Source organism: Rhineura floridana, chromosome 1, assembly GCF_030035675.1.
Source record: "Rhineura floridana isolate rRhiFlo1 chromosome 1, rRhiFlo1.hap2, whole genome shotgun sequence".
In the NCBI taxonomy this organism is placed as follows: Eukaryota; Metazoa; Chordata; class Lepidosauria; order Squamata; family Rhineuridae; genus Rhineura; species Rhineura floridana.
The window spans coordinates 86,549,199-86,574,657 of NC_084480.1; the positions used below are offsets into that span (position 1 = coordinate 86,549,199).

The 25,459-nt window shown below is 41.7% G+C and overlaps 1 protein-coding gene across 2 annotated transcripts in view; it reads left to right on the forward strand.

The window, feature by feature from the left end:
- Positions 1-16,833: 16,833 nt before the first annotated feature.
- The window catches only part of CHSY3 (chondroitin sulfate synthase 3), a 169,592-nt gene continuing 160,966 nt past the window's right edge, over positions 16,834-25,459 (forward strand). The window contains exons 1-3 of one of the 2 annotated variants that reach the window (XM_061625505.1): positions 16,834-16,942; positions 17,084-18,689; positions 24,222-24,505. In XM_061625505.1, the coding sequence (XP_061481489.1) occupies positions 17,900-18,689; positions 24,222-24,505 (1,074 nt within the window). In that variant the 5' untranslated portion in view covers positions 16,834-16,942; positions 17,084-17,899. Of the gene's footprint in view, positions 16,943-16,998; positions 18,690-24,221; positions 24,506-25,459 lie in introns of those variants that run through there. The other variant, XM_061625514.1, reaches the window with a different exon arrangement.

Here is a 25,459-nt window from a genome sequence, read left to right on the forward strand (position 1 = left end):
CCAATAAAAAAAATTCTGGTTTTGACTGAATATTTATCTTTAGAATTTTTTGCATCTTCCTACCTATCTGTGCCCAAAATGATTTTGCCTTTTTACATAACCACCACATATGATAAAATGATCCTTCTTGTTGTTTACATTTCCAACAAACATTAGAAACATTACTATACATTTTTGACAACTTTTCTGGAGTCATGTACCAACGGTACATCATTTTATAAAAATTTTCTTTAAGATTATAGCATAGTGTAAATTTCAAACCTTTTTTCCACATATTTTCCCATTGATCCATTTGTATATTATAACCAAAATTTTTTGCCCACTTTACCATACACTCTTTTACTTGTTCTTCCTCCATATCCATTTTCAATAAGAGTTTATACATTTTCGCAATTATATTTTCATCATTTGTACACAGTCCTATTTCAAAATCAGATTTACTTATTTCAAACCCATACATTTTCTTGTCCATTTTATATCTTTCTAACAATTGTAAATAGGCAAACCATTGAAAACTATATCCTTCCTTTGTCAGTTGTTCTCTCTCTTTCATTGTATATTCTCCATGTACATTTTCTAATAGTTCTTGATAAGTTAACCATTTCTCTTTTCCAGCCATTTCTCTTCTATAAAACGCTTCTTGACTTGAGACACATAATGGTATTTTCGAATAAAACCTTGGTTTATATCTATTCCATATTTTCAACAGAGGACGTCTTATAAAATGATTGTTAAAGTCTACATTTACTTTTACTTTGTCATACCATAGATATCCATGCCATCCCCACTTCAAATTATGGCCCTCCAAATCCAATAGTCTTTTATTCCTCAATAAGATCCATTCCTTTATCCAGACTAGACAGCAGGCAGCAAAATAAAGTCTCAGATTTGGTAATCCCAGTCCTCCTCTTTCTTTGGCATCTTGTAGTAATTTAAATTTGACTCTTGGTTTTTTTCCTTGCCATACAAATTTAGAGATATCTTTTTGCCATTGTTTAAAAGGTAAATCAGAGGACATTACAGGTATTGTTTGAAACAAAAACATCATTCTCGGTAATACATTCATTTTTATCACAGATATTCTACCCATTAATGACAGTTGTAGTTTATCCCATCTTAGCAAGTCTTTCTTTATCTCTGTCCATAATTTTTCATAATTATTATGAAACAACTTTGAATTTTTATTTGTCATAATGATACCTAAATATTTCAACTTTTTCTCTATTGTAAAATCTGTCTTGTCCATTAACTCTTTCTGTTCCCTTAAAGTTAAATTTTTCACCAACATCTTTGTTTTTTGATTGTTGATCTTAAATCCTGCTAACGGTCCAAATTCTTTTAATTTGTCCATCAATACATTAATTCCTTCCAAAGGATTTTCTAGTACAATTATCAAATCATCAGCAAATGCTCTCAATTTATATTCTTCTTTTTTTATCTTTAATCCCGAAATTCTTTTATCTTGCCTTATATCTCTAAGCAGCACTTCTAAGACCAGAATAAATAAAAGAGGAGATAAAGGACATCCCTGTCTTGTACCCTTTTGTATTTCACATGAATCCGTTAAATCTCCGTTAACAATTATCTGAGCCTTCTGAGATGTATAAATCGATCTAATCCATTTTATAAAATTGTCTCCAAAATCCATTTGCTCCAAAACCTGAAACATAAATTTCCAATTCAAATTATCAAATGCTTTTTCAGCATCTAAAAAAATCAAAGCTGCTTGTTTATCATTTCATTGTTCTAAATATTCCAAGACATTCAAGACATTTCTGACGTTGTCACGTAATTGTCTTTTAGGTAAAAACCCTGATTGATCTTCCTGAATAAATTGTTGCAATATTATTTTCAATCTTTCTGCCAAGATCATTGTAAAAATTTTATAGTCATTATTCAATAGAGATATTGGTCGATAATTTTTTGTTTTAGTTAAATCTTGCTCCTCTTTAGGTATTAATGTTATATTAGCATTTTTCCAACTATCCGGTATCTTTCCCTCTTGCAGAATAAGATTCATTGTAGACTGTAAAGGTAGTAAGAGTTCTTCCTCCAAACATTTATAATACATTGCAGATAACCCATCTGGTCCTGGTGCCTTTCCTAATTTAATTTTGTTTATAGCTTCAGATATCTCTCTTAACGTAATAGGGCCATTAATAGCTTGTCTCTGAAAGTCTGTAATTTTAGGCAAATTCTGTTTAGATATATACTCTTCTATTTTTTCAGATGGAATTTCCTGACATTTGTACAATGTTGAATAATATTGATGAAAAATCTTTTTAATTTTTACATTATCTGTCAACGTCTCATCTCCTTCTTGTATCTTTAAAATGATATTTTTTTGACATTCTTTTCTTAATTTATATGCTAACCATTTCCCAGGTTTATTTGCAAATTCAAAAGTCCTTTGTTTAGCAAAATTTAGTTTTCTTTCAATTTCTCTAACTGTCAGCATTGATACTTGCTTCTGTAACATTTTAATTTGATTTACAATAGAAACTTTAGTTGGATTCTTTTTCAATTCTTCCTCTTTTTGTTTTATTTCTTCCAAAATTAATTGCATTTTCTGTTGTTTCTTTTTTTTTAATTCAGAGTTACATTTAATAAGATATCCCCTCATAAATGCCTTACTTGTATCCCAAACAATATTTTCACTTGTTCCTTTATGTAAATTATGTTCAAAAAACTCTTTTAATTTCTTCTTACATTCTTGTACTACTTTGTCATTCTGTAATAAAGATTCATTTAGTCTCCATCTAAATCCAAGATTTTTCTTTTTTAAAGTTAATATCACAGGGTTATGATCCGAAAAAGTTTTTGGTAATATATCCATTTTAAAAGTGTCCTTCGCTAAAATTTTAGACATCCAGATCATATCAATCCTCGAGAATGTTTTGTGTCTTTCTGAAAAATAAGTAAATTCCTTTGCATTATCATTTATATATCTCCAGGTATCCACCAATTCTAAATGTTCCATCAGTTCAAAGCAAATCTTCGGTAATTTACCCTGTGTCTCTTTGATATTTTTTTCAGAAAGCCTATCAATTTTTGGTGAGATTACCCCATTCCAATCACCCATAACGCACCAATGGTCATATGAAAACTCTGACAATTTTTCCATAAGTCCTGTGTAAAACCTTGTTTTATCTTCATTGGGGGCATAGATACCCACTATCAAAATGTTTGTACCCTGTAGAGTAATTTCAACCCCCACAAATCTACCACTATCATCCAGTAATACCAATTTAGGAAGCAATTGTGGGTTAATGTAGAGAACAACTCCATTTTTTTTTTTTGGTCCAGCCGAAATAAATTCTTCACCCAAATTTTTACAAATCAAATATTTGGAATCTTTCTTCTTAATATGAGTATGTTGTAAACAAATTATATCCAATTTTAATTTTTTCAAATAGTGAAACACTTTCTTTCTCTTCTGCGCTGTATTAGCTCCATTTATATTCCAAGTTAGATATTTGTAATCCATCTTTAAGCGTGTATTTTAAAATGTGCCTGATGCTCCTTTTAATCCATCATCTTCCTTTCCTTCCTCTGCATATCTTTGTTGACTTTGTTCCCCAGGAATTATATCCATATCTTTGAGTTTATCTTCATCCATATCTTTTGAAGCTTTTCTCAAGAAGTCCCTTGCTTTTTGAACAGTATTCAATCTATATTTCTGTTGTCTGAGTGTAAAGATCACTCCTTCTGGAACATCCCATCTAAATTGAATTTTGCGTTGCTTAAGTTTCTCTGTAAGGAAAGCATATTCTTTTCTCTTACGTAAAAGTCTAATAGGAATTTCTTTCATCACCAGTATTTCCTTACCATCAATTTTAAAGGTATTTTTAAAGTGTTGCTGTAATACCATATCTCTGGTCGTCTTCTTTATAAAATGAACAAGCACATCTCTTGGAATTTTATTCATTGTTGCATATCTGGAATTAATTCTATACACTTTATCTATTTCAAATTCCATCCGATCTTCATTCAAATCCAGAAATTTTACTAGAGCATTAACAATTTTATCTCTGTCTTCACCTGTTTCCTCAGGAATTGCACGGAATCTCAAACAATGTTCTTTATTTTTCATTTCAATCACAGCCATATAGTCCAAGTTTTTTTCTAATTCCAGATTTAATATATCTGTTCTATTCTCCAAGATTTGTACCTTTTCTTTAATGTTTTTTGCATCCTCCTTTATTTGCCCAATTGTCCCTTTAATCTCATCCACTTGTGTTTTAATATAGTCTTTTATATCTGTCAATTCAGTTTTCATTTCCTGTTTTATATCATTAATCCCTTCCATTATTTTTTGAAACATATCTGGGGGTATAACCCCTTCCTGTGGATCAGTAGAACTTCTTCTTCGCTCCTGGGTCTTAGTTGCTTTTTTAGTTGTCATTTTCAAGAAAAGCCTTTAATTTCTGATATTAATCACTGTTCCAAAACCTAGAGGCAGTCTATTTCTTTTTTTTTCCTCCACCAACAAAAAAGTTAATATTCCAGGCCTGTTATTGAAGTCCAGCCAGCACAGCACAGTTCTTATCTACATCCAAGAATGCAAAACAATTCTGGTTGCCAACACCAAACAATTAGTAACATATACGAGCAGCAGATTCGTCCAAAAAGAAATAGTCCAAAGAGAAAAATAGTCCAAAATATAATAATTACCTCTCATCCATTTTTAAACTTTAAAACTCCAAATTCAGGCCAGCTTTTTGTCGTAAAAAAAGTATATAAGTTGTTTACATTTTCTTTCTTCCTTAATTATATTTAAAAGAGAAAAAGTATGACTCACCCATGTTTCTCAGTTGCTGATTCATAAACAAATCCCTTTTATTGTAGTAATTTAAGCCAAATGATAAGATTTAGACAGAAGTAGGCTCGCTGGTTAAGAACGTTTTTTTTTAAGAAGAAGAAAAAAAACACTTCGCTTTTTTCCAGTACAGCTTGCGTGGAAATCCTGACTCCGTCTTCAGCCGATCGGCATGCCTTCTTATCTCAGGGATTTCCTGATCAATTCCAGCCGCCGACAGCTCAACGAAGTCTTGTGGAAAATCTGATCGGTTCTCCTATACCTTGGAGAACATTTAAGCCAGTCCAAGATTCCTCTTGGCTGGCTTTTAACCTGAAAAAAGCTTCCTCTGAGGCAGAGCTCCCTCAGAGACAACCACCAGCCAGCACTCCTTCCGGGAAGTCAATGTTGGAGAATTTTCATAAGGATTTTTTTTAAAAAGAAATCACAGATTGCTTTAGAAATGTAGAGAACTAAATCTAACATTGGAAAAATGAGAAACTGAGAGAACTGAAACAGACAGATTTTTCTATCCCTACTGGACTGCATCCTTGCAGTTGCAACTCTAAGTATAATCACGAATAGGCAAAAATCCTTGTGGTTTAAGGATGTACACATATTTCTATCAAACTTTAAAAAGCAGAGAAATTGGGCAGGTATAGTGAATGCACCAGGGGAGCAGGGGCCCTGACCTCCTCTCTGAGATATTGGACTGCCCTACAAATTTGTCAAACTGCAAACACAATTTGTGTTGGTCTTTCACAGTCCAATCCTGTGTAGCTTGGAAGAATTTGGTAATATGTGCAAGAGGGAGGAGTTAGAAGGGAGGAGAAGGGAGAGTGGGTTTGATCATATTGCATTTGCAATAAATCATTAGGATTTATTTCTGTGAAATCATGTTTAGGATAGGTGAAACTGACCTGAGGGAGGGGCAGGGAGGGGAGGAGGAGGGGGAGGGGGAGGGGAGGAGATTGGGTGGGTGGGCACTGGGCAGAGGGGAAGTCCCTTTCCTTTCCAAAAGGAAAACATTATGAATAGTATCATTGCTTTTCAGTGTTTTCCCCAGAGCTTGGAAAAGTTACTTTTTTTCAACTACAACTCCCATCAGCCCCAGCCAGCATAGCCACTGGATTGGGCTTATGGGAGTTGTAGTTCAAAAAAGTAACTTTTCCAAGCTCTGGTTTTCCCCACCTTTTTATTCTACAGCAGGCACACATAGCCTCCTACCCAAATTTAAATCAAAGCTGTCCCTAGGCATATCCACACCAGACCTTTATTTCACTTTAGACAGTCATGGCTTCCCCCAAAGAATCCTGGGAAGTGTAGTTAGTGAAGGGTGCTGAGAGTTGCTAGGAGATGCCCTGTTCCCCTCACAGAGCTTCAGTCAGAGCTGCTGACTGTTAAACCACTCTGGCCACTGGAGCTCTGTCAGAGGAATACAAGTCGCCTCTCAGCACCCTTCACAAACTTCCTAGGATTCTTTGGGGCAAGCCATTACTGTCTCAAGTGAAATAAAGGTCTGGTGTGGGTGTGGTCCCGGTCCCATGATTAGCCAAGCCAAGCAGCTGTGAGTCTGGCTTTTAGAACACTGACAGTTGGTTCTTACTGAGCATGCCCAACATTATCATTGAGTTCTATGTAAAATTTCTTAAATTAATTAAAAATCAGCCAGGCGTTTTTTTAACTTTTAAAGATGAAGGTCAGAATATGGGGCAAGGTCAGTAACAGGAGTACATATACTCAGTGAATATGGCTGATTTTTAATGAATTTCAACAAATTATAAGACCACTGACAGAAAACAGTCCAAAAAGGTCTGGGTTTTCCCCCCTCTCTTTTTACATGTTGAACTCTCGGTTCTCTCTGACTGTTTTGTTTATCACCATGAAAATTTAGTGGGTTGTTAAGCAAGCATTTCTGAGTTCAGGACTATATGTTTTGTAAGGTTTTGTTTTGAAATGAGCTTATGGGAAGCATCAGTATGACATGAGGGGTATTTTCAACTTAACATTGCTGAATGCAAAAAGTCCACACTGGCTATAGTATACAGCCATTCTCGTGGCTGTATAATTTCTGAAGTCCTACTATAAAGAAAAGAGCCATCTCAGAAAGCAGTTAAGTAAGTCATCCCATTTCTCTTTTCCTTTGGCAGCATTGTGTGGTACAAGCAGGCCCAGTGCTAGCACCTAGTATTCTTGGGCAACTGTCAAGGCTCCAGCCTCCCAGCAGGCTGTCCCTTGGGTCTCCAGGTCTCCTGGGTTTGGGTGAATCTACAGCAATAGCTGATGGCTTTGAGCCACCCACCATGTTAATGGAATGACACTATGTAGAGACATTGTGGGTAGTTAAAACAGTGGGCAGCTCATAACCACCCACTGCAGATTTTTGTGCTGCTCCTTCCTGCTGATGTTGGGGTGGGAAGAGAATATGTTGCTTCCCTCCTCTCAGTTCTGAAACCATTCCTGGTACGAGTGCTAGCACATGGCCAGGATGGGCATTGGCCTGAGGGCCCAGGATCTCACATAGGGCTCCAGGGGACCCTCCTGGGATAAGTACAGGTGACCAGTGGAGGAGGGAAGCAGTGGGCAGTGGCACAGGCAAGCCCTGGCCAGCTCCACAGCAACAGAGTCTGTCCTGCTCAGCTATACTGCTGCTGTGCGAAGACAAGATGCAGGCCAGTTGCTAAGGACCTGCCTTGCCCTGTCCTAAGGAGAGGCGGAGCTTACTGGCCTGTAGCTACAGAAACGAGGCAGTGCTGGGGGGTGGAAGTGGCTGAAAAATCATGTCTATTCTAATGTCTGCTCAGACGTTAGCCCTTTTGAATTCAGAAGGGCTTCCTCCCAGGTAAATATAGTTAGAATTGCAGCCTAAGAGTGGGATGTGGAACTTGGAAGGAAGGTAAGAAGGCTTTCCTAGTTTTCTTAAGCTGCAATCCAATAATGTCTACTCAGAAGTAAGCTCCATTGGGTTCAATGGGACTTACTCTCAGGTAAGTGTACATTGGATTGCAGCCTTAATTACATAATTATTGCCTCATTCCCTTTGCCCCACTGATCTGATACTGGCTGGCTGTGTGTGTGTGCATGTGTGCACGCATGAAGACCTTCCCTCTCTTTTTACAGGCAAGCTTCCATTATTCAGGTCTGTGATGCAGCTTTTGTATATTTGTATATGAATTCCCTCTCTCTTCCACCCCTACCACCCCAGCTGTAGCTGAGAAGCTATAATTTATATTCTGCTTTTTCTATAAGAAGCTCATAAGAACATTGGTGGTGGTGGTTTAAAAAACTACTATTTTGCGATCAAACATAAAATCAAATGTTTAATAAATAATATTTCCACTTAAAAGCTATTTTGCGATATTACACAAACAATTCATTGAAAACTTGGAGTTTAAAGGAGGAGGTTTTAAACTGAGCTTCCTTGGGCTGATAGGAGGAAAGGGCGGGGGGAGAGGAGCAAGCTCTAGTACTTTAATGTGGCATTGATCTTGCAGCCGATCCAGCAGCAGGCAAAGCCTTTTTTTCCCTGCCCAACAGCTGATGGGGATGGAAGGGGAAGCCAAACAGACCAAAGAGCCAAAAATTGGGAAACCAGAGGAAGGGGAGATCAGCTTCTCTCTCTCTCTCTCTCTCTGTGTGTGTGTGTGTGTGTGTGTGTGTGAGAGAGAGAGAGAGAGAGAGAGAGAGTTAGCACACACACTGTAAGTTGTGTTGTTTTCCTCCAGATCCTGAAACAGACTAATCTGGTCCTCCCTTTGTGAACTTGAAACTGAATGACAGACGATCTCTTCCTTTCTTCCATGGTGGGTGGAAGAGGATCTAATACAGTTTAGGAGGAGGAGGCATGAAGAGGAGATTTGCTGGGTGCACTGGGCAGAAGGAAAGCCCTGTCAAAATGGTAAAAGCAGGAGATAGTAGGAAACAATCAAACATGGAAAGGGATTCGCCTCCCAGTTTGACATATTCAATGGAATTAGGAGTAACCAGCGGCTCCCATCCTTAATATGCACTATGTTATATGTAACAACCCAGATATTTATTTTGCTTGCACTTGGGGGGGGGTGTCCATTCATTTCACCCTTTTGCACATCCACAAACCTGCGCATGCGTGGGAATGAAAAGATATAAGTTTCTGTGCTCTTCCGAAAAAGCATGCGAAAAGCAAATGACTGTTATGGACCAGTCACTGAAAAGAGATGGACTTAAGGAAAGTGGCCAATGCTAAAACAATTTAGACAAAAAAGCCCACACGTACACATGCTTGAAAATCAGGTTTTCACAATATAAATCCAACCACAAACATGATATGTATGGATCTCGAGGCCACCAGCCGAATGTGGACAAGGTGGATTTTGCAGTTAAGTATGGATGGGCACCTAGTCAACCAGCAGACGTTTACTTTAGATTCATTGCACATGGTGAGACTTATGAGAAAACATGTACAGGATGAGGAGGCAATCAAAATCCAGCCTCTGCAGAAAACATTTACCAGCCATTAACCATTTCCCAGACAGACTGAAATGGTCATGTTCAGTCAGAAGATGAAAATGTACTGTACTCAGCAGCAAAATTAAAATCTCTATCTCTAGCATTAAGACACTTGGGCAACACACACAGCTTGCTAGAAATCAGATTAAATTGTTTGCTAGGATCAAGAGGTTCGATAAGATGCTTGTTTAGCAATATTGGTGCCCCAAAATGCTTAATCAGTAACTTAGTGTGTTAAGGGGGAAGCTCAACAATCTATAAGTGGAACTGATTATGGTAAATGTTGAACTGGAGCAAGTGTATGGTAATTGAAAAGACACACTTATATAAAAAGCTCTGTGCATAGGCTGCATACACAACATACATTTAAGGCACACAACTTCCCCAAAGAATCCTGAGAAGGTAGTTTATTAAGGATGCTGGAAACTGTAGCTCTGTGAGGGGTAAATTACAGTTCCCAGGATTTTTTGGGGGGAAGCCATGTGCTTTAAATGTGTGATGTGTATGCAGCCTTAGCCCACCACTGAATTTTGTATCCTGAAGACTGGAAGCAAGGCCATGCTATGAAAACACTTCCCAAGTACCAAACTGGCTGTCCTATCTTGGACCTTGCTGGCTTTGGTAATGATGCGGACACATGTTGGACATAGGTTTGTGTCAGCCAGGTCAGATTCCCAATAGCTTGATCTTGACTCCAGGATACATTGGGAGAGTAGACAAGGGAACAATTTTATTTATTTATTTATTAAAATATTTGTATACCGCTATTTTATTAAAAACGTCAAAGAGGTTAACAGCAACCATAGAATAAAAAACATTAAAAATACCATAAAAACACAGGTCAACTGTTGCGAAAAGCATCTTAATTAAAATGCATCTTTTTAATTGCCTGCATAAGCCTGGTGGAACAGAAGGGGTTTCAGCAGGGGCTTAAAAGTTAAAACAGAAGGCACCTGCTGAATTTCTGTTGGCAGAGCATTCCTGAGAACTGGGCTGATGACAATGACAGTTCAATTTTGTTTCAATGTTAAATGAGCCTCGTCAACTCGGGGAACAACCAGAGCCACTCCTGCAGATGATCTCAGTGATTGAACTGGGATATAAGGGTTCATATGGTCTCTAAGATACCCTGGACCTAAGTTGTTCAGGGATTTGTGAATTAATAAAAGGACCTTGAACCTGGCTCACTAGTGGATGGGCAAACAGTGCAGATGTCTTAAAAGTGGTGTCACATATTGTTGGTCATGTGCTTCCATCAGCAATCTGGCCACCACATTTTGCACCAGCTGGAGTTTCTGAACCAGGGCCAAGCACAGCCCCACATAGAGCGCATTATAGTAATTCAACCTCGAGGTTACCGATGCACAGGTTATAGAGGTCAGGCTATCCTTGCCCAGGAAGAGCCACAGCTGACAAACCAAAGCTAGTAAAAGGCACTCCTAGCCACAGAGGATACTTGGGCCTCTAGTGACTAAGATGAATCCAGGAGTATCCCTAGGCTACGGACTTGGTCTTTCAGAGGGAGCATGACCCCATCCAGATAGGTAACCTGCCTATCTCCTGGACATACCCAAAGAGCCTCTGTCTTCCCAGGATTCAAGCACAGATTATTGGCCCTCATCCAGTCCACTATAGCATTCAGACACTGATCCAGAGCGTTCACAGCCTCTCCTGATTCAGAAGTTACAGAGAAATAGAGCCGAATGTTATCAGCATGTTGTTGACACCTTGTTCCAAACCTCCTGACCACTCCAAATGGTTTCATATAGATGTTGAATAGCAGATCCCATAAGCACATGTGCCAGGGGGCCAAGGAACACTCACCCACTGTTACTCTCTGGATGTGACCCTGAAGGTAAGAGCAGAACAATGCTAATACAGTGCCTCCAATACTGAGTCAGTCCAGGAGGATACCATGGTCAATGGTATCAAATGCCACTGAGACATCAAGCAGAAGTAACAAGGTTGCATGCCCCCATCTCTCTCAAGATAAAGGTCATCCATCAGGGTGACCAAGGCTGCCTCTGTTCTGAAACCAGGTCTGAATCCAGGTTGTGATGGATCTAAATAATCAGTCTCATCCAGAAATACCTGCAAATGCTCTACAACCATCTTCTTCTCCACCTTTGCCAAGAAAGGGGTGTTGGCAACTGGCCTATAGTTGTTACACTCTATTGCAGCCTTTCCCAACCAGTGTGCCTCCAGATGTTGTTGGACCACAACTCCCATCAGCCTCAGCCAGCATTGCCAATGGTCAGGAAAGATGAGAGTTGTGGTCCAACAACATCTGGAGGCACACTGGTTGGGAAAGGCTGCTGTATTGGGTTGAGTGTGGACTTAAGAAGTGGATGCACCACTGCCTCTTTAAGGGCAGTGGGCATCACACCATCATGCAAAGATGCATTTACTATACCCATGACCCATTAAATCACTCGACTCCAGCTAACTTTAATAAGCCAAGATGGACAAGAATCTAATGAACAGGAGGTCAGGCGCATCATTGCAAGCATCTTGTCCACATCATCAGGCTGCATTAACTGGAATTGATTCCACAACACTGGGTTTGGCATTGCATTGGACACCTTAGCTGCCATTGCCACAATAGTAGCGTCTAAATCACTGTGGAGCTGAGTGACTTTGTCCACGAAATGTTTAGCTAGCTGGTTACAGATGGACACCGTGTGCTCCAGAGGTTCATCCTCATGGTCAGGAGTAATTAGCCTCTGGACTACATGAATAACTCAGCCGGACGGTTCCTTGAGGACACAGTGGAAGTAGCAAAGGACGATCTCTTTGTTGCCCCTCCCACCATGTGGTAGGCCTGATTGTGAGCCTGAACATAGGCTTGGTTTGCTCTGGAATGAGATCTATGCCACCTACACTCTAATCCTTGCCCAGTCTGCTTCATCGATCACAGCTCCTCAGTATACCAAGAACCAAAGCAGGCCCTATAGCACTGGAGAGGGCTCTCAAGAGGGATCATGTCAATGGCCCTACGAGTGTCATCATTCCATAGTGAGACAAGGGCTCAACAGATTCACCTGCTCTATCCACTGGAAAATCCCTCAGAGTGTTCAAGAATCTGATTTCATCAGAGTCCAGGAGCTGTCCATCCTAACTAGTCCTCCATCCCTGCAGGGGAGAATCACTGTTGCAAGACCAAATCTCACCAGGATGTGGTCTGACCATGACAATGGGATGATAGCCATCCCACTAATTTCCAGCCCACCACCATCCCCACATCGAGTGAAGACTAGATCAAGTTTATCTAAAGGAGCGCCTTCAACGCCACCAATTATGCCGCTCGACACGATCAGCCACACAGGGCCTTCTCTCAATCCCGCCGACAAAAACAGCTAGATTGGTGGGTACTAGAGAGAGGGCTTTCTCAGTGGCGGCCCCCACCTTTTGGAACTCCCTCCCACAAGATCTACGGCACGCCTCTTCCCTAAATGTATTCCGTAAAGCCTTAAAGACCTGGCTCTTTCAACAGGCCTTCGGCATTTCCGGGGAGGGTTAACTGCTATGATTGAAATGCCTCGTACCCGGTATTATTATTGTTCTCACTGCTGTATTGTTGTATATCATATTATTGTATTTTTGTATTGTGTTTTAATTGCCTACTTGTACGTCGCCTAGAGTGGCCATTGGCCAGATAGGCGACACATACATTAAATATATTATTATTATATATTATTATTATTATGCCATGTCCTATGTGTTGGACCGATGACCATTTGACTAAGGCCCATAGTCGCCATGTAGGTCATGAACTGGACCTGAGGTGGCCTCAGTATGGATGTTGAAGTCACCCCAAACCACGGTTCTGGGTTCCTCCAACACCACACCCGAGACAACATCAGCCAGCTCAGCCAGGGAGGCTTTCAGCAGCAGGGTGGGTGGTACACCAACAGCATCCCTAATTGGGCTCCTGCTGGGAGGAAGGGCAGGATATAACTAACTAACTAACTAATAACTAAATATGTCTCTTTGGCCCAACAGCAGATGCAGGCCTTCTAGTCCTGTTCCAAGACAGAGGGGTTTTCCTGTGATATGGAGTGAACTCCTATGGACTACAGCAGCACCTCCCAGTCTGGACTGAGTACCCAGGTGGACAGATATGAGTCAGATCTGGGCTGCCCAGCTCCCCCTCTCAGGTCTCAGTGATACATGCCAGGTCAGCCTGTTCATCCATGATCAAATCATGGATCAGCATGGTTTCATTATGGACTGTTCGGGCCAGTGGTAGAGCATCCATTGGTGTCAAGCACCTGTCATCACTCTTCCGATGTCTGCTTCTGCCATGCCTACCCCTCCCCTTGATCACTGAGATAGATTGCACAACAACCCCCTCCTCCAGTATTCTTGGTCCAAGACACATAGTATATGTAGAAACACTCTGCTAGAATTAAAAAAATTAATATACCAGGCTGTGCAGACATCAGTACACAACAATTAGACCACAATACAGTCTGCCCTAGACATACTCACCCTCCAGCAAAGGGAACAAAATAAATAAGCAGGCATCCCATCCCATCTCTCACCTGGGTCATACACAATCATTTCCCTACCCCTGTGTCCCACCCATGGGGTTTGAACTCCCTAGGATGCACCCGTCTCTCACACTGGGCACCCCAAAAAGCATGCACCCATCTCTCACACTTGGCAGCCCAAAAAGCGTAAGACCAACATGTATCTTGCAATCCAGCCTCTCACACACCCCAGTTGCATGTTACATACAATAAAAAACAATCAAAATGACCAATCTGCTTAAGGAATTCTAACTTCTATGTAAGAACTTAGCCTTCTAGGAAGGCTTAACCAGGGATCCCATCATATCCTTAAAGGCGGCAGCAAAGAGTGGAGGGATGGCTGAAAAAAGAAAGTGTTCTCCTAAAGGTCCACTAACTTGGAATCTTGACCTGCATGAAATTTCCCTTACAGGTGGAACTGAGGTATATGAATCACACACCAACTGACATGAGACTGACAGTGCATCTCATGTTGCATTTTGTATGCAGCATTGGTTGGATAAACTACTTTAGAGGAAGAGGATCCAAGGCTTGACTTCAACTAAAACTCACCAGAGCTGAATCAAAAGTTTGTATTGAAAGTCAATACAGTCTTGGGGCAAGTAGAGTACAATTAACAGTGCCCCTGGATGTGGTTAGAGTGCATTTTTGTCATTGCCAGAACATGTCCCCTCACATCAGGGAACTAGGGGAAAAGTTTCCAAGTAAGACAACATGGATTGTAGCAGGTTTAAGATTTGATACTTGTCAATAATTTAACTACTGAGCAGATCTGGAACTGCATATCAAGTGAGTCTTGTCGAAATTCCCGAAATTTATTGAAGACATTGGACAATATATATTAGGGATGCACATTGGCTCTGTGTGTGGGCCAAATATAAGAGGTTAATCACAATGATCCGGAGTTCCTTCCTTCCTTCTGAAGTGGGAAAAATAACAAAGGGGCAGAAGCATATAAGCTGCTTCAGCCATTTTGCCCTGGTGTGGTTGCAAAAGCCACAACCCATATCTATTTCTGTTTCCAAATCTTTTTCTGTTACTTTGAACTGTTTAGGTGCTTTTGGATTAGCCATTTTATAAATACTTTTATTAGAATGATTATATACTATGTACAGGATACAACAGTGGCTCAGTGAAGGAAATGATCCCTTCCATAGTGCTGTCATTTGTCAGAATGGTAGACTGGTTGCACGCCATTCTTATGTAACTGAGAATCTCAGAGGCCACTAGAATGTGTTTTTTTCCCCTCATGATGGGAGTACCATGTGGGGTCTGTAACATTTTAAATCTGCTCACAGTGTTAACTGACTATCCACACCAGTGTCAGCAAGAAATGTTATACATGGCATAAGATATTACAGCTTCTGTGTGGAGCCTCTCACACTGCAGCTTGAGTATCAACCTTTTGGCTGATCCTTTCTTAAAGACTCAGGCAGGCAGCTAATTCCTGAAGTCTCTGGATGATATTATTTACACAGATTAATGTTGTCTAAAAAACCCAAACAGTCTATACAGTCACAATAATCACAACCTACCCTTATAGGACTTGTTATGCTTCACAGTGCATATGGAGTGGTGGCTTGTGACTGAATGTTCCCTGATGTAAAAAACAAAGACATACACACATAGAAAGCTAGCACATTAGGAAAAAAGTTGGGCTAGAACTTTTCTTTCTCCATGATCAGGTTATCTCAATAGCTTTATTGACCCTATGGAGTATGCTCTTCACCTTGGTCATCAACATTGTTGCATCTTCTCCCGCTATGCTGGGACAAATTCACAAATTATATAGGTGGATGATGTAGGAGGGTAAGTGAGCACTGAACAGAAGGCATTCAGCCTGTGCCAAAGCCAACAGATTGTAGCATACTTGGGAAAAAATAGACTATGCACTGGCTGTTGTGAAAAATGTTGTTTTCTGCTGCCACAGAGTCTGCAAAGTGTCATCTCATGCAGCTGTTCCAGGTAGTGAACAGTCTGTTGTGTTCTGGTTGTCTCTGTCTGGAGAGTGAGTCATCCTCTGAATTTGCCACCTACTCTACAAACAAAAAGTGCTTGTTTTCTACATGATGCATTGGAAGATATTGATAGAATACAGAAGCATGGTATGAGGTTTGAGATAAACTCACTGATGTGTTAATTGTAGTAATATCGTCAGGGCAGGACTTTGGGACAGATGTATTACAGCCCATTCAGCAGAATGAGCAGGAGGGCCCCCAAATGCAGCAGGGCTGCGTTATCACATTTTGAAGAAAGTGAAGGAATATACTTTACCATCAAAAGGGGGAAGCATGACACTATTAAATCCAGTCTAAAAATACCTAAGTGCCATTGGTTAATTGTACTTGGGGGTTAAACCTATGCCCATTTTGCCAGCTGGTAACTAGCAAACAACTTGATTCTCGGTGGGTAGGCTATGCCCTCAAAGGCAGGAATGGTGTAAGATGTTGAAGAGAACCAATTCTCAGCTCCTGGGTGTTTTTGAACTGCTGGAATCTGGTTTTCAAGTCATGTTTCACACTTACACTGTGTAAGTCACACTGAAATAGAGAAAGTGCACTGGATTCTTTACAGACTGATACTATTGATCTTCTACTTAATTCTGGACCTAATTCTTCCAAGAAATCCCAGAGGATGGAGAAGGCTGATAGGCCATTTCCTGTATACAAGGTTCTATCCTGATATCCTCCTTTTATCACGTATGAAACCACCAACTAACCAATTATACAATCCTTCTTCCTTCCTTGAAATGGGCCTGGCAACCAAGAGATCTTCTGTATCTTTAAAAGTTGTGCAGGGGGAAGGGAGAATTTCACCTTGTGGTTTTTCCCATTACAATATTGCAAGAAAACCTGCACTTGGCTGAATTTTCTCTTCTCTTAAAGATACAGAATCATTCTCAGGCCCTGAGCCTGGCAACCCTGTTGGCATGTATATGTCTACTCAGAAGTAAGCCACAGCAAGTATATTTATTCATTTTCTTACATTTATATCTGCCTTTTTTTTTTAATCAAGGAACACAAGGCAGCATATATGTGGTTCCCAAGGTCTCCCATCCAGACACTGACCAGATCCGGACCTGCTTAACTTCAGCAACGTGGTGGCGGCCTCGTTGGATACAACAGTGAGTTGAACGAGACTACTCCCAACCTAAGTATACAGGACTGAAGCCTGGATGGCCTTCGCTGTCAGGGCACGCTTCTCCTTCTGGTTGATTTTAAAAGGGAAAAGTAATACTATCCTGGCTATTTCTCATTTCTCCTAGGAATGAGGGACCAGACGAAGAATATTGCTCTTTTCCAATCCCCCACCCCCCGTTTTACATTCCTAGTTTCCATCTGAGGTATCTCCCTTCCCCGGTTTGAAAACTAAGGAAGACAAAATCATGTCCCCCGCCACGCGTTTTGCGGGTAAGGAAGGCGCGGATGAAAAATGAGCAAAGAAGAGGAAATTGGGCGGTAACAGAAAAAGAGTGAGAAGAAACGAACAGGGTGCGGGCGAAGAGATGTAAGACAGTTACTGGAGAAAAAGGGAAGGCCAATGGGGGGGGGGGAGAGTTTCCTTCCGGAGAGGCTATTCAGACGGAGTCTGCTCCTCAGCGCTCCTGCAGCAAGCCCCGTGGGAGCGGCGGCTGCTGCTGTTGTCGACACCTCCAGAGTGAGGCGCTCGGAAGCCGCTGCCGGCGGCCCTGAGCGAACGGGCTGAGCCGCGAGCGGAGCCTGCCTCATATGCTACCGCGCTGGCGGCTGACTGTTTCTTCTGCCACCCTTGTGTGGAGGAGGCAGAGCAGTGGGAGGGACCAGTACCGAGGCGTCGACAAGGTACTGCCAGTAAAGCTCGAAGTGCGCACAGGCGCCGCTGCCGGGAGAGAAGTTTTCACTCAGACCAACAACGCGGAGCTGCCGCTGCCTCTGTTGCGGCGCGCGGCCACGCCTCGCGGACTTGCAAAGGCGGTCTCGGGGTCTGGAAGTGTGACGGCAAAGAGGCGGAGGAAGAGAAGGAGGCGGCGGCGGGACCCACAACTCGGTGGGCGTCTCCGCGCGGGAGGGACCCCGCGCTCTCGCCGCCGCCGCAGCAGCCCATGCCCACCACCATGGCAGCGCGGTCCCGGCGCCCCTGGCTCAGCGTGGTGTTGGGACTGGTGCTGGGCTTCACCGTCGCCTCCTGGCTCATTGCCCCCAAAGTGGCCGAGCTGAGTGAGAGAAAAAGGCGAGGCGGCGTCGGCTCCGCCGGTGTGGTCGGCGGCAGCAACAGCCTCTGTGCTTTCTACGGCCGTGCGGGTGAGCTGCCCGCCGAGAAGAGGCAGCTGCGACTTGAGGAGGCGGCAGCAGTCGCTGGGGGGCTTGGGGGCGCCAGCATTAGAAGCAGCCTGTGGGAGAAACAGAGGGAGCAGCAGGAGCCGCCACCCGCTGCGGACGAGCCCGGGCCGAGTCTCTCGACTGCAGCTGCTGGAGAAGGAGACCTACAGCAGCATGAGGAGGAGGAGGAGGAGGAAGAAACCGCCGGCCGCCACGGCAGCAGCCACAACGGCAGCGGGGACTATGCGGGCGCCCCGGGCTGCGCCAAGACCCGCCACTTCCTCTACGTGGGAGTGATGACCGCCCAGAAGTATCTGGGCAGCCGAGCGCTGGCGGCGCAGCGGACCTGGGCTCGCTCTATCTCCGGCCGGGTGGAGTTTTTCTCCAGTCAGGGCTCGGTCCCTCCGCCCGCTTTGAGGGGAGAGCAGCCGCTGCCGGTCGTCGTCTTGCCCGGAGTAGACGACTCGTATCCGCCACAGAAAAAATCCTTCATGATGCTCAAGTATATGCACGACCACTACCTGGACACTTACGAGTGGTTCATGCGGGCGGACGACGATGTCTATATCAAAGGTGATCGGGGATGGATGGCGGGACTTAGTGCTAGGATCTATTTTCAGTGCTTGGGCTTACCTATGAACTATGGAAAGAATGGAGAAACAAGACGGACTGAGCATGTGCAGAGTGCATGGGCGTCACTGTCGAGAAAGTCTAGGTAGCCCCCTACACCTGGAAATAGAAGACTGTAAAGCATGCCCAGTAGAGCAGTCCTTCCAGGCATGCTTGAAATCCAGTGCCTCTCATTTTAGGAGCTTTTTTTGAGGAGCATCTTACAGGAGCTCAGGGGTGCCCACTCCTCAAAGCTTATTAAAGCCATGCACACTTGCCTATGCAGCCCGCCTCCCCTAAAAAAAAACAACCATCCAGGGCTCTGCTTAGTCCTGTCAGAGTTCATGTTCTGTTTTTCTCTGGCTGAGGGCAAATCTCATGAACAAATCTCAAGTCACTTGAAGTGTGAGATGAAAAGCCCAATATTCCCTCTGGTTTTGATTGATAGAAATGTAGGCCATATACATGCACATATATATACATCTACTTCTATTTATTTGGATTTTTAGCTACCTTATCTCAAAGGCTCAACAGATTATGAAGGGCAGTGATGTTCACAATAGTTTTTCTGTAATAGTCACAGAAATTGTAATAGGCTACAACCAAAGTGTGTGATAGAGACTGGTAATAACCAAAAAAGTATATAGTAAACTTTAGTATAGGTGCTTGTATTAGACAGCTATAAAAGTAACACTGGTAGAAGGTGGATGAATTGGATTTCTTCCCCCCCCCAGCAATTTATCTTACACATGCAGTTTGACACTGTTTAACATGCATTAAAACCTTTATGATTTACAGTTTGTTGAAGATATTATAGGATTCCTTTGTGGTGATCACCACCATTCCTTTGTGATGTGTTCCAGCAGAACAGCTGTGTTACTGTCAACTGCAGTAAAACACAGAATCCAGTGGCACTATAAAGACAAACCAGTCTATTGTCTCAGAAAGTTTTGTAAGAAGGAGATTCCAAAGCTGAAGTGTGAAGTGGATGGAGAAAGTTATGGGATACATACACATGGGTTGCTGTGGCAGGCTGAAGGAAAAACCAGTTAAGGCAAAATGCTGTAAATGCAAGCAATAATCTAAAGCTATTTGGGATGTGCTTCAGGAAAGAGGATGTGCTTCAGAAGTGATGTGCTTGTTAGCATAATCAAATTCCTCCATCAATAAGTCGCAGGGAACATTGATAATTTCTTCTTAGTAGGACAAATGAGCTTGAAGTGTGCTTCAGTTCCTGATGTGGTTAAAAAGTTCTAAACACCTGAACAAAGAGTATAGGTTCCTAAGACAGCAGAATGTCAATGTGATCTTCCAGATATTATGCGATTCACATTCTCTGTGTGGTAGTGATTACCCTGGTCTTTGGAGCTGCCTTTAAATTGCAGGGCAGAAGGCATTGACTGGTCCCAAAGCTTTTCAAGAAATGTCAGTATTATGAGACCAAGGCTTTTTCACTCCATCATTTAAGATAAACGAGGAATGTAGCCTTCCTACAGCACAATCACAATTCAGTGATCCTATACATATTTATCTGGGAGTAAAGTCCATAGAACTCAGTAGAACTTAACTTCTGAATAGGCATGTATAGGATTGCACTGTCCTTCTCAGCTAAGTGTGTCTAGCATTTCAGCATTGGTATATGGACCTAACACCTATATTGGAGAAATAGGAAATTTAGAAAGGCAGCTCCTCACAGTTCCCTGCATTCAGTCTTTCTTGAAATTTGCTAAAGCTTGCACGTAGAAGTGAAGAAGCTGATTTTTAAAAGATGGATGTGCTGGTATTGAGTGGGGAAATCACAAGGATTTTTGAACACAGGAAGCTTCTAATATACAGAGTCATACCATTGGTCCATCTAGCTCAGCAATTGTCTACAGTGACTGGCAGCTCCAGATTGTCAGGCAGGAGTCTTTCCCAGCCCTACCTGGGGATTCTAGGAATTGAACTTGGGACTCTTTCCATTCAAATCATGTTCTTGCCACTGAGCTGACTGCTAGTTCCTAATTTATTTTAGCTGTATATTTTAACATTACAAAAAAGTAAATTTTAAAATATTTATTTTGTTCTATGATGACTGGCAACATCCAGCTCTTCACAGTAAGTTTAATTTTGAGCAATGCTTAATGAATCTTGGGGACAAACCAGGCACTATTTTAATAGCGTGGTTAGGAGCTGTGTCTAGATTTTTTTAATGAAATACAAGAATGGAAGGGAGCATTTTCAGTGGGGCCACAGCATTCAGGGAGGTAGGGTTTAACTCCCTTTCCCACCACAATCTTGATAACCCCCACCCAGCAACATTTTTAAAACAACTATTGGTGCCAATAGCTGCATACAAGCAATATTAATCAGTGTTGCTGCTGTGTGTGTTATGTGCCTTCAAGTCGATTATGACTTATGGCCCCCCTATGAATCAGCGACCTCCAATAGGGTTTGTTATAAACCACCCTGTTCAGATCTTGTAAGTTCAGGTCTGTGGCTTCCTTTATGGAATCAATCCTTCTCTTGTTTGGTCTTCCTCTTTTTCTGGGGAGTGGTTAAATCTCCCCTCCCTCCATGCTGTGGTTGAGATGAAAATGCTCTCTTCCCCCATTATTGAATTTTTTAAAAAAACAACTAGGTGTGACTGCTAACTATTCTGTGAAAGTAATGTCTGGTCTGGCTCTGGCTCTTTGAAACTGATTCAAAGCAGTGGCTCGGTACTTAGTATAGAGCAAATCACTGTTGAACTTCACACATATCTGAGATTAGGTTCTTGAGCAAATGGCTTGACTTTTCTGGCCCTTCTGAGTTCTGCTCCTCTCACATTTGAATTCCAGTTCAGTCTTGGGAATCAATCCAATACAGAATTTTGTTTGTAATTAATACTGTACTATGATAGCAGAATTGTTTTTTTGGATCAAGAAAAGCCATAAGCAAATGTAACAAAAAGATGCTGAAAGCTATTAGATGTTGTTAAAACAATTGACCTCTCCAGTAAAAGTAAATAATCCTGCCACATAACAGTTTTGATGTTTAAAATAAAATACAAGGGAGATGTTAATTTAGGATTGGTGGGAATTCAATTCTTATTAACAGTACATTTGAATTTCTTGCGTCACTCAGCTTTGCAACCTAAGGGTGGCAGTCCATCCACATCTTACCTTTTGTAAGTGTACAGGTAGCATTACATGTTGGCTATCCACTTCTGTCAATGTTAACTTACGAAATGAAATGTAAAGCTTTAGATTGTTTAATGATTTTAAATGTATTTCTCAATTTGTGAAAAAAGAGAAAAGTAAAAATTGAGAAATATATTTAAGGTCATGTTATAGTTTTGTAGTTGTTCACAATCCCTTCCCCCCACTTCAATATAGAAAGGCTACTTGCCACACTTTGTATGCATTTGCAGGTTATCTGTGAAAACATTGTCCCGATTTATCAAGAGAATCTGGATGCATACACTGCCTTCTGTGCACATAGCTGATGTACTTTTGGATGCATATCTCCATGTTCATTTTGATGCTCACATGAACCCTTTTGGAGTGGCTGCATGTGTCTTTAGTTGCACATGGGAGTGCACTTCCTGTGACTACAGCTGGATTGAGACCACTGGCAATACATATTTTTGATTGTACATTTACTCATATAATTGTTCCCTCTTTTTAAAATTTAACTTGCACTTTTCTTAAATACATTACATTGATTTTAGTGGATTTTTCTTTAAGGAAAGTGATAGCCCCCTAGTTTAATTTATGGTAAAGAAGATACATGAGACATAACTTGGATTGATGTTATATTTATTAAAATATAACAAAATTTTTGGAGAACCTGCAAACCAAATTAAGCCAATTAACCGAATTAAATCTGTACAGGTCGGTAAGGCCAAGAACTACATCTGTATAAAACAACAATACTTCCCCTGAGCATGTACTTCAGCCAAAGGCTGTGGCCCCCAGCCAAAGATGGGGAGTGAACTCCTCCCATATTGCTAATAGAGCCACAAGTGTTGCCCCAAGCTGCACAAGTGGGCCCCATCCTGGCGTTCACCCAAATGCATACATACCAGGGCACCCTCCAGTTCCACCTTGTGGTTCCCTTGTCCCCAGTATGCCTCAGTATAAACCTATTTTCCCACCAACTTCCTTTCCTGCCTGTACTCCATGCCAACAAGGCAAGCCATCCATGCCACTCCAAAGACCAATTGAATTAACCCCACAGTGTGAAGTAGGCAAAATGGAAGGAACACAAAGACTGTGATTTCCCCCCCCCCCCATTCCTACTCAGCCCATAATGGTGACTGGTAAAACACATAAAGGGGGGAAGGGTGGGCGCAGCAAAAAACCCAAGAGGATGAGTTCGGGAGCAGGGCTTGCTTTTAATCCCAACCTCCATACAGCCCCCATCAGCCAGCTGGCCCCACATGACTCATCCCTTCCCCCCTTCCCAAAGAAGGCACTCTCATGAGTCTCCTTTGTTGAATGAGGGTGGGGTGAAGGCAAACATGCCCTGGCCATTGTCAGGAACAACACTGTCATAAACAACAGTCTTGCACAAACCTAAATGTGTTTGTAATTTTAACTTTTTGAAAGGGTGTACGCTCCACCTTTGCTTGCCCAGGCTTTTCCTCTGCCTTTTTCATGTTCTTGCTGTGTCAGTGTTGTAGTCACTTAACTTTCTTTATTGATTTTGGATCTAATCGGAAAAATGGGGCATTAAAGTCCTAAGGTTGCTTAAGTATGTCTTTCTTTTACCCCAGCGTTACAGGCGCCTTTTTAAAGCCTGGAGAGGCAGAGGTTATGTGTGGTGGTAAAATAAAATAGAGGAAGGGAAATGGGCGCAGTGGCATCAGTAGCCCAATGGGTAGTTGGTGGATGTATGGGCACTGGCAGTTTAACATCTTTCCACTTAGGTAAATGAGTCTTGGGATTAGCACTTGCTATTTATCCAACAATGCTAGGCAACCGGCAAATTGCTTGCCATCTTTAGCATAGGATTTGTATTTGTGGAATGACAAATTATTACAAAACACTGGTTTGTATCCACATAACTGTGAGTGGAGTTCTGCTTGCATAGTGGGGCTTTCCATCTGGCTTCTCTTACTGCTTGTGTCTGCTGAAAAATAGTAATTCATGAAGTTTGAGGGGGAGGTCTGAAATGGTATGTGATGCAGTGTAAGCGGCTGCAGCTGGAGGTGATGGTGGTAGAACCTGGTGGAATTTCTCCTTATGTAAGCAAAAGTGTCTTCATTTGGTTCTAGGGACTAACCCACTGTCCTAAATCAACATTTACTTAGTATTATTGAAAATTGTGGCTCCAGTAATAGCTGACTAGCCTTATCTTCCATTTGCCTTTGTATACGTCTATGTATGTTGGAGCAGAAGACAGTTACTGTGTTTAGAAGAAGTAATTACAGAATTATAACTTAAAACATGGTTGTGATGGTTAAAAAATAATATGTCTTGAAATAGATTGCATGGCATAAACAATAGTCCCTCTCTTTTTTTTCCCTTATAGGTGAAAAATTGGAGGATTTCCTTCGGTCACTGAACAGCAGTAAACCTCTCTATTTGGGACAGACAGGACTGGGGAATATTGAAGAACTGGGGAAATTGGGTCTTGAGCCAGGAGAGAATTTCTGCATGGGAGGGCCTGGGATGATCTTCAGTCGTGAAGTTCTCAGGAGGATGGTGCCACATATAGGTGAATGCCTTCGAGAAATGTACACTACTCATGAGGATGTGGAAGTGGGCAGATGTGTTCGGCGGTTTGGTGGAACTCAGTGTGTCTGGTCATATGAGGTAAGGGATAACGGATTAATGATTATGGCTTTCATAATTAAATTTATTTTTAAAAAACACTTTAGTCACATGATCCTTCCCCTGTGAGCTACTGCTGAAGTTTGTATGACTTGCTGGCATGTGTTATTTGCACCCGTCTAACCAAACCTAATTAGGCCTTTGTGATGGTAAGCTCAAAGCCAATTTATGCTGAACTCAGCACGTGCCAGAAGCAGACATACAATTGCAGAATTCATTTCCAGGACTGAAACTTTATTAAGGCCACCAAAAAAACACAGCCTATGCTAAACGGGGTTGTATGATCTCATGCAAGTAAAAAATTGAGTATTATCTACAAATAACACTATTGCCACCTTTGCTTATAATACACATAGTTAAAGAATAGAGCTTACTATTTCTCTGTACAATAAAATGCTTTTATTATAAACATCCTGCTGTATGCTTTGGCTTACATAAATAGTTAAACTGCATATTAATTTAGGCATATTTATTCAAGTTATAACTGATAGTCAAAAGACATTTAATTAGAATTCACACCATTGCTGTCCTACTTAACATGAAATATTATGGCTCCACATTCTATTAAAGAAATAGAGCCAAGATTTTGTGTCCCTCCTTAGCTAATGGAAGATGGTCTCTTAAAAATATTTAAGTGTAATGCAGCTCATCACTATCCACTTACTCCAGTATATATGGATTGAAGCTGAGTTACAGTTCAGAACATTAGTGCTTAGGATGTACCGTACTATATTTAATGTGTTTTAAAGTTTGTTTTTATGATGCTTTAAAGTTTTTGGTGCTTTTGTTTGCTGCCCCGGGCTCCTGCTGGGAGGAACGCCAAAATAGTTCCATACATGTCCAAGAAAACACCAAGGTTTGCAGAAGTATAAAACCCCAAAGGAGGAGGGGCTCAACAGTCTAAGGAGGACTGAAGATGTTCAGTGGCCATGGAAT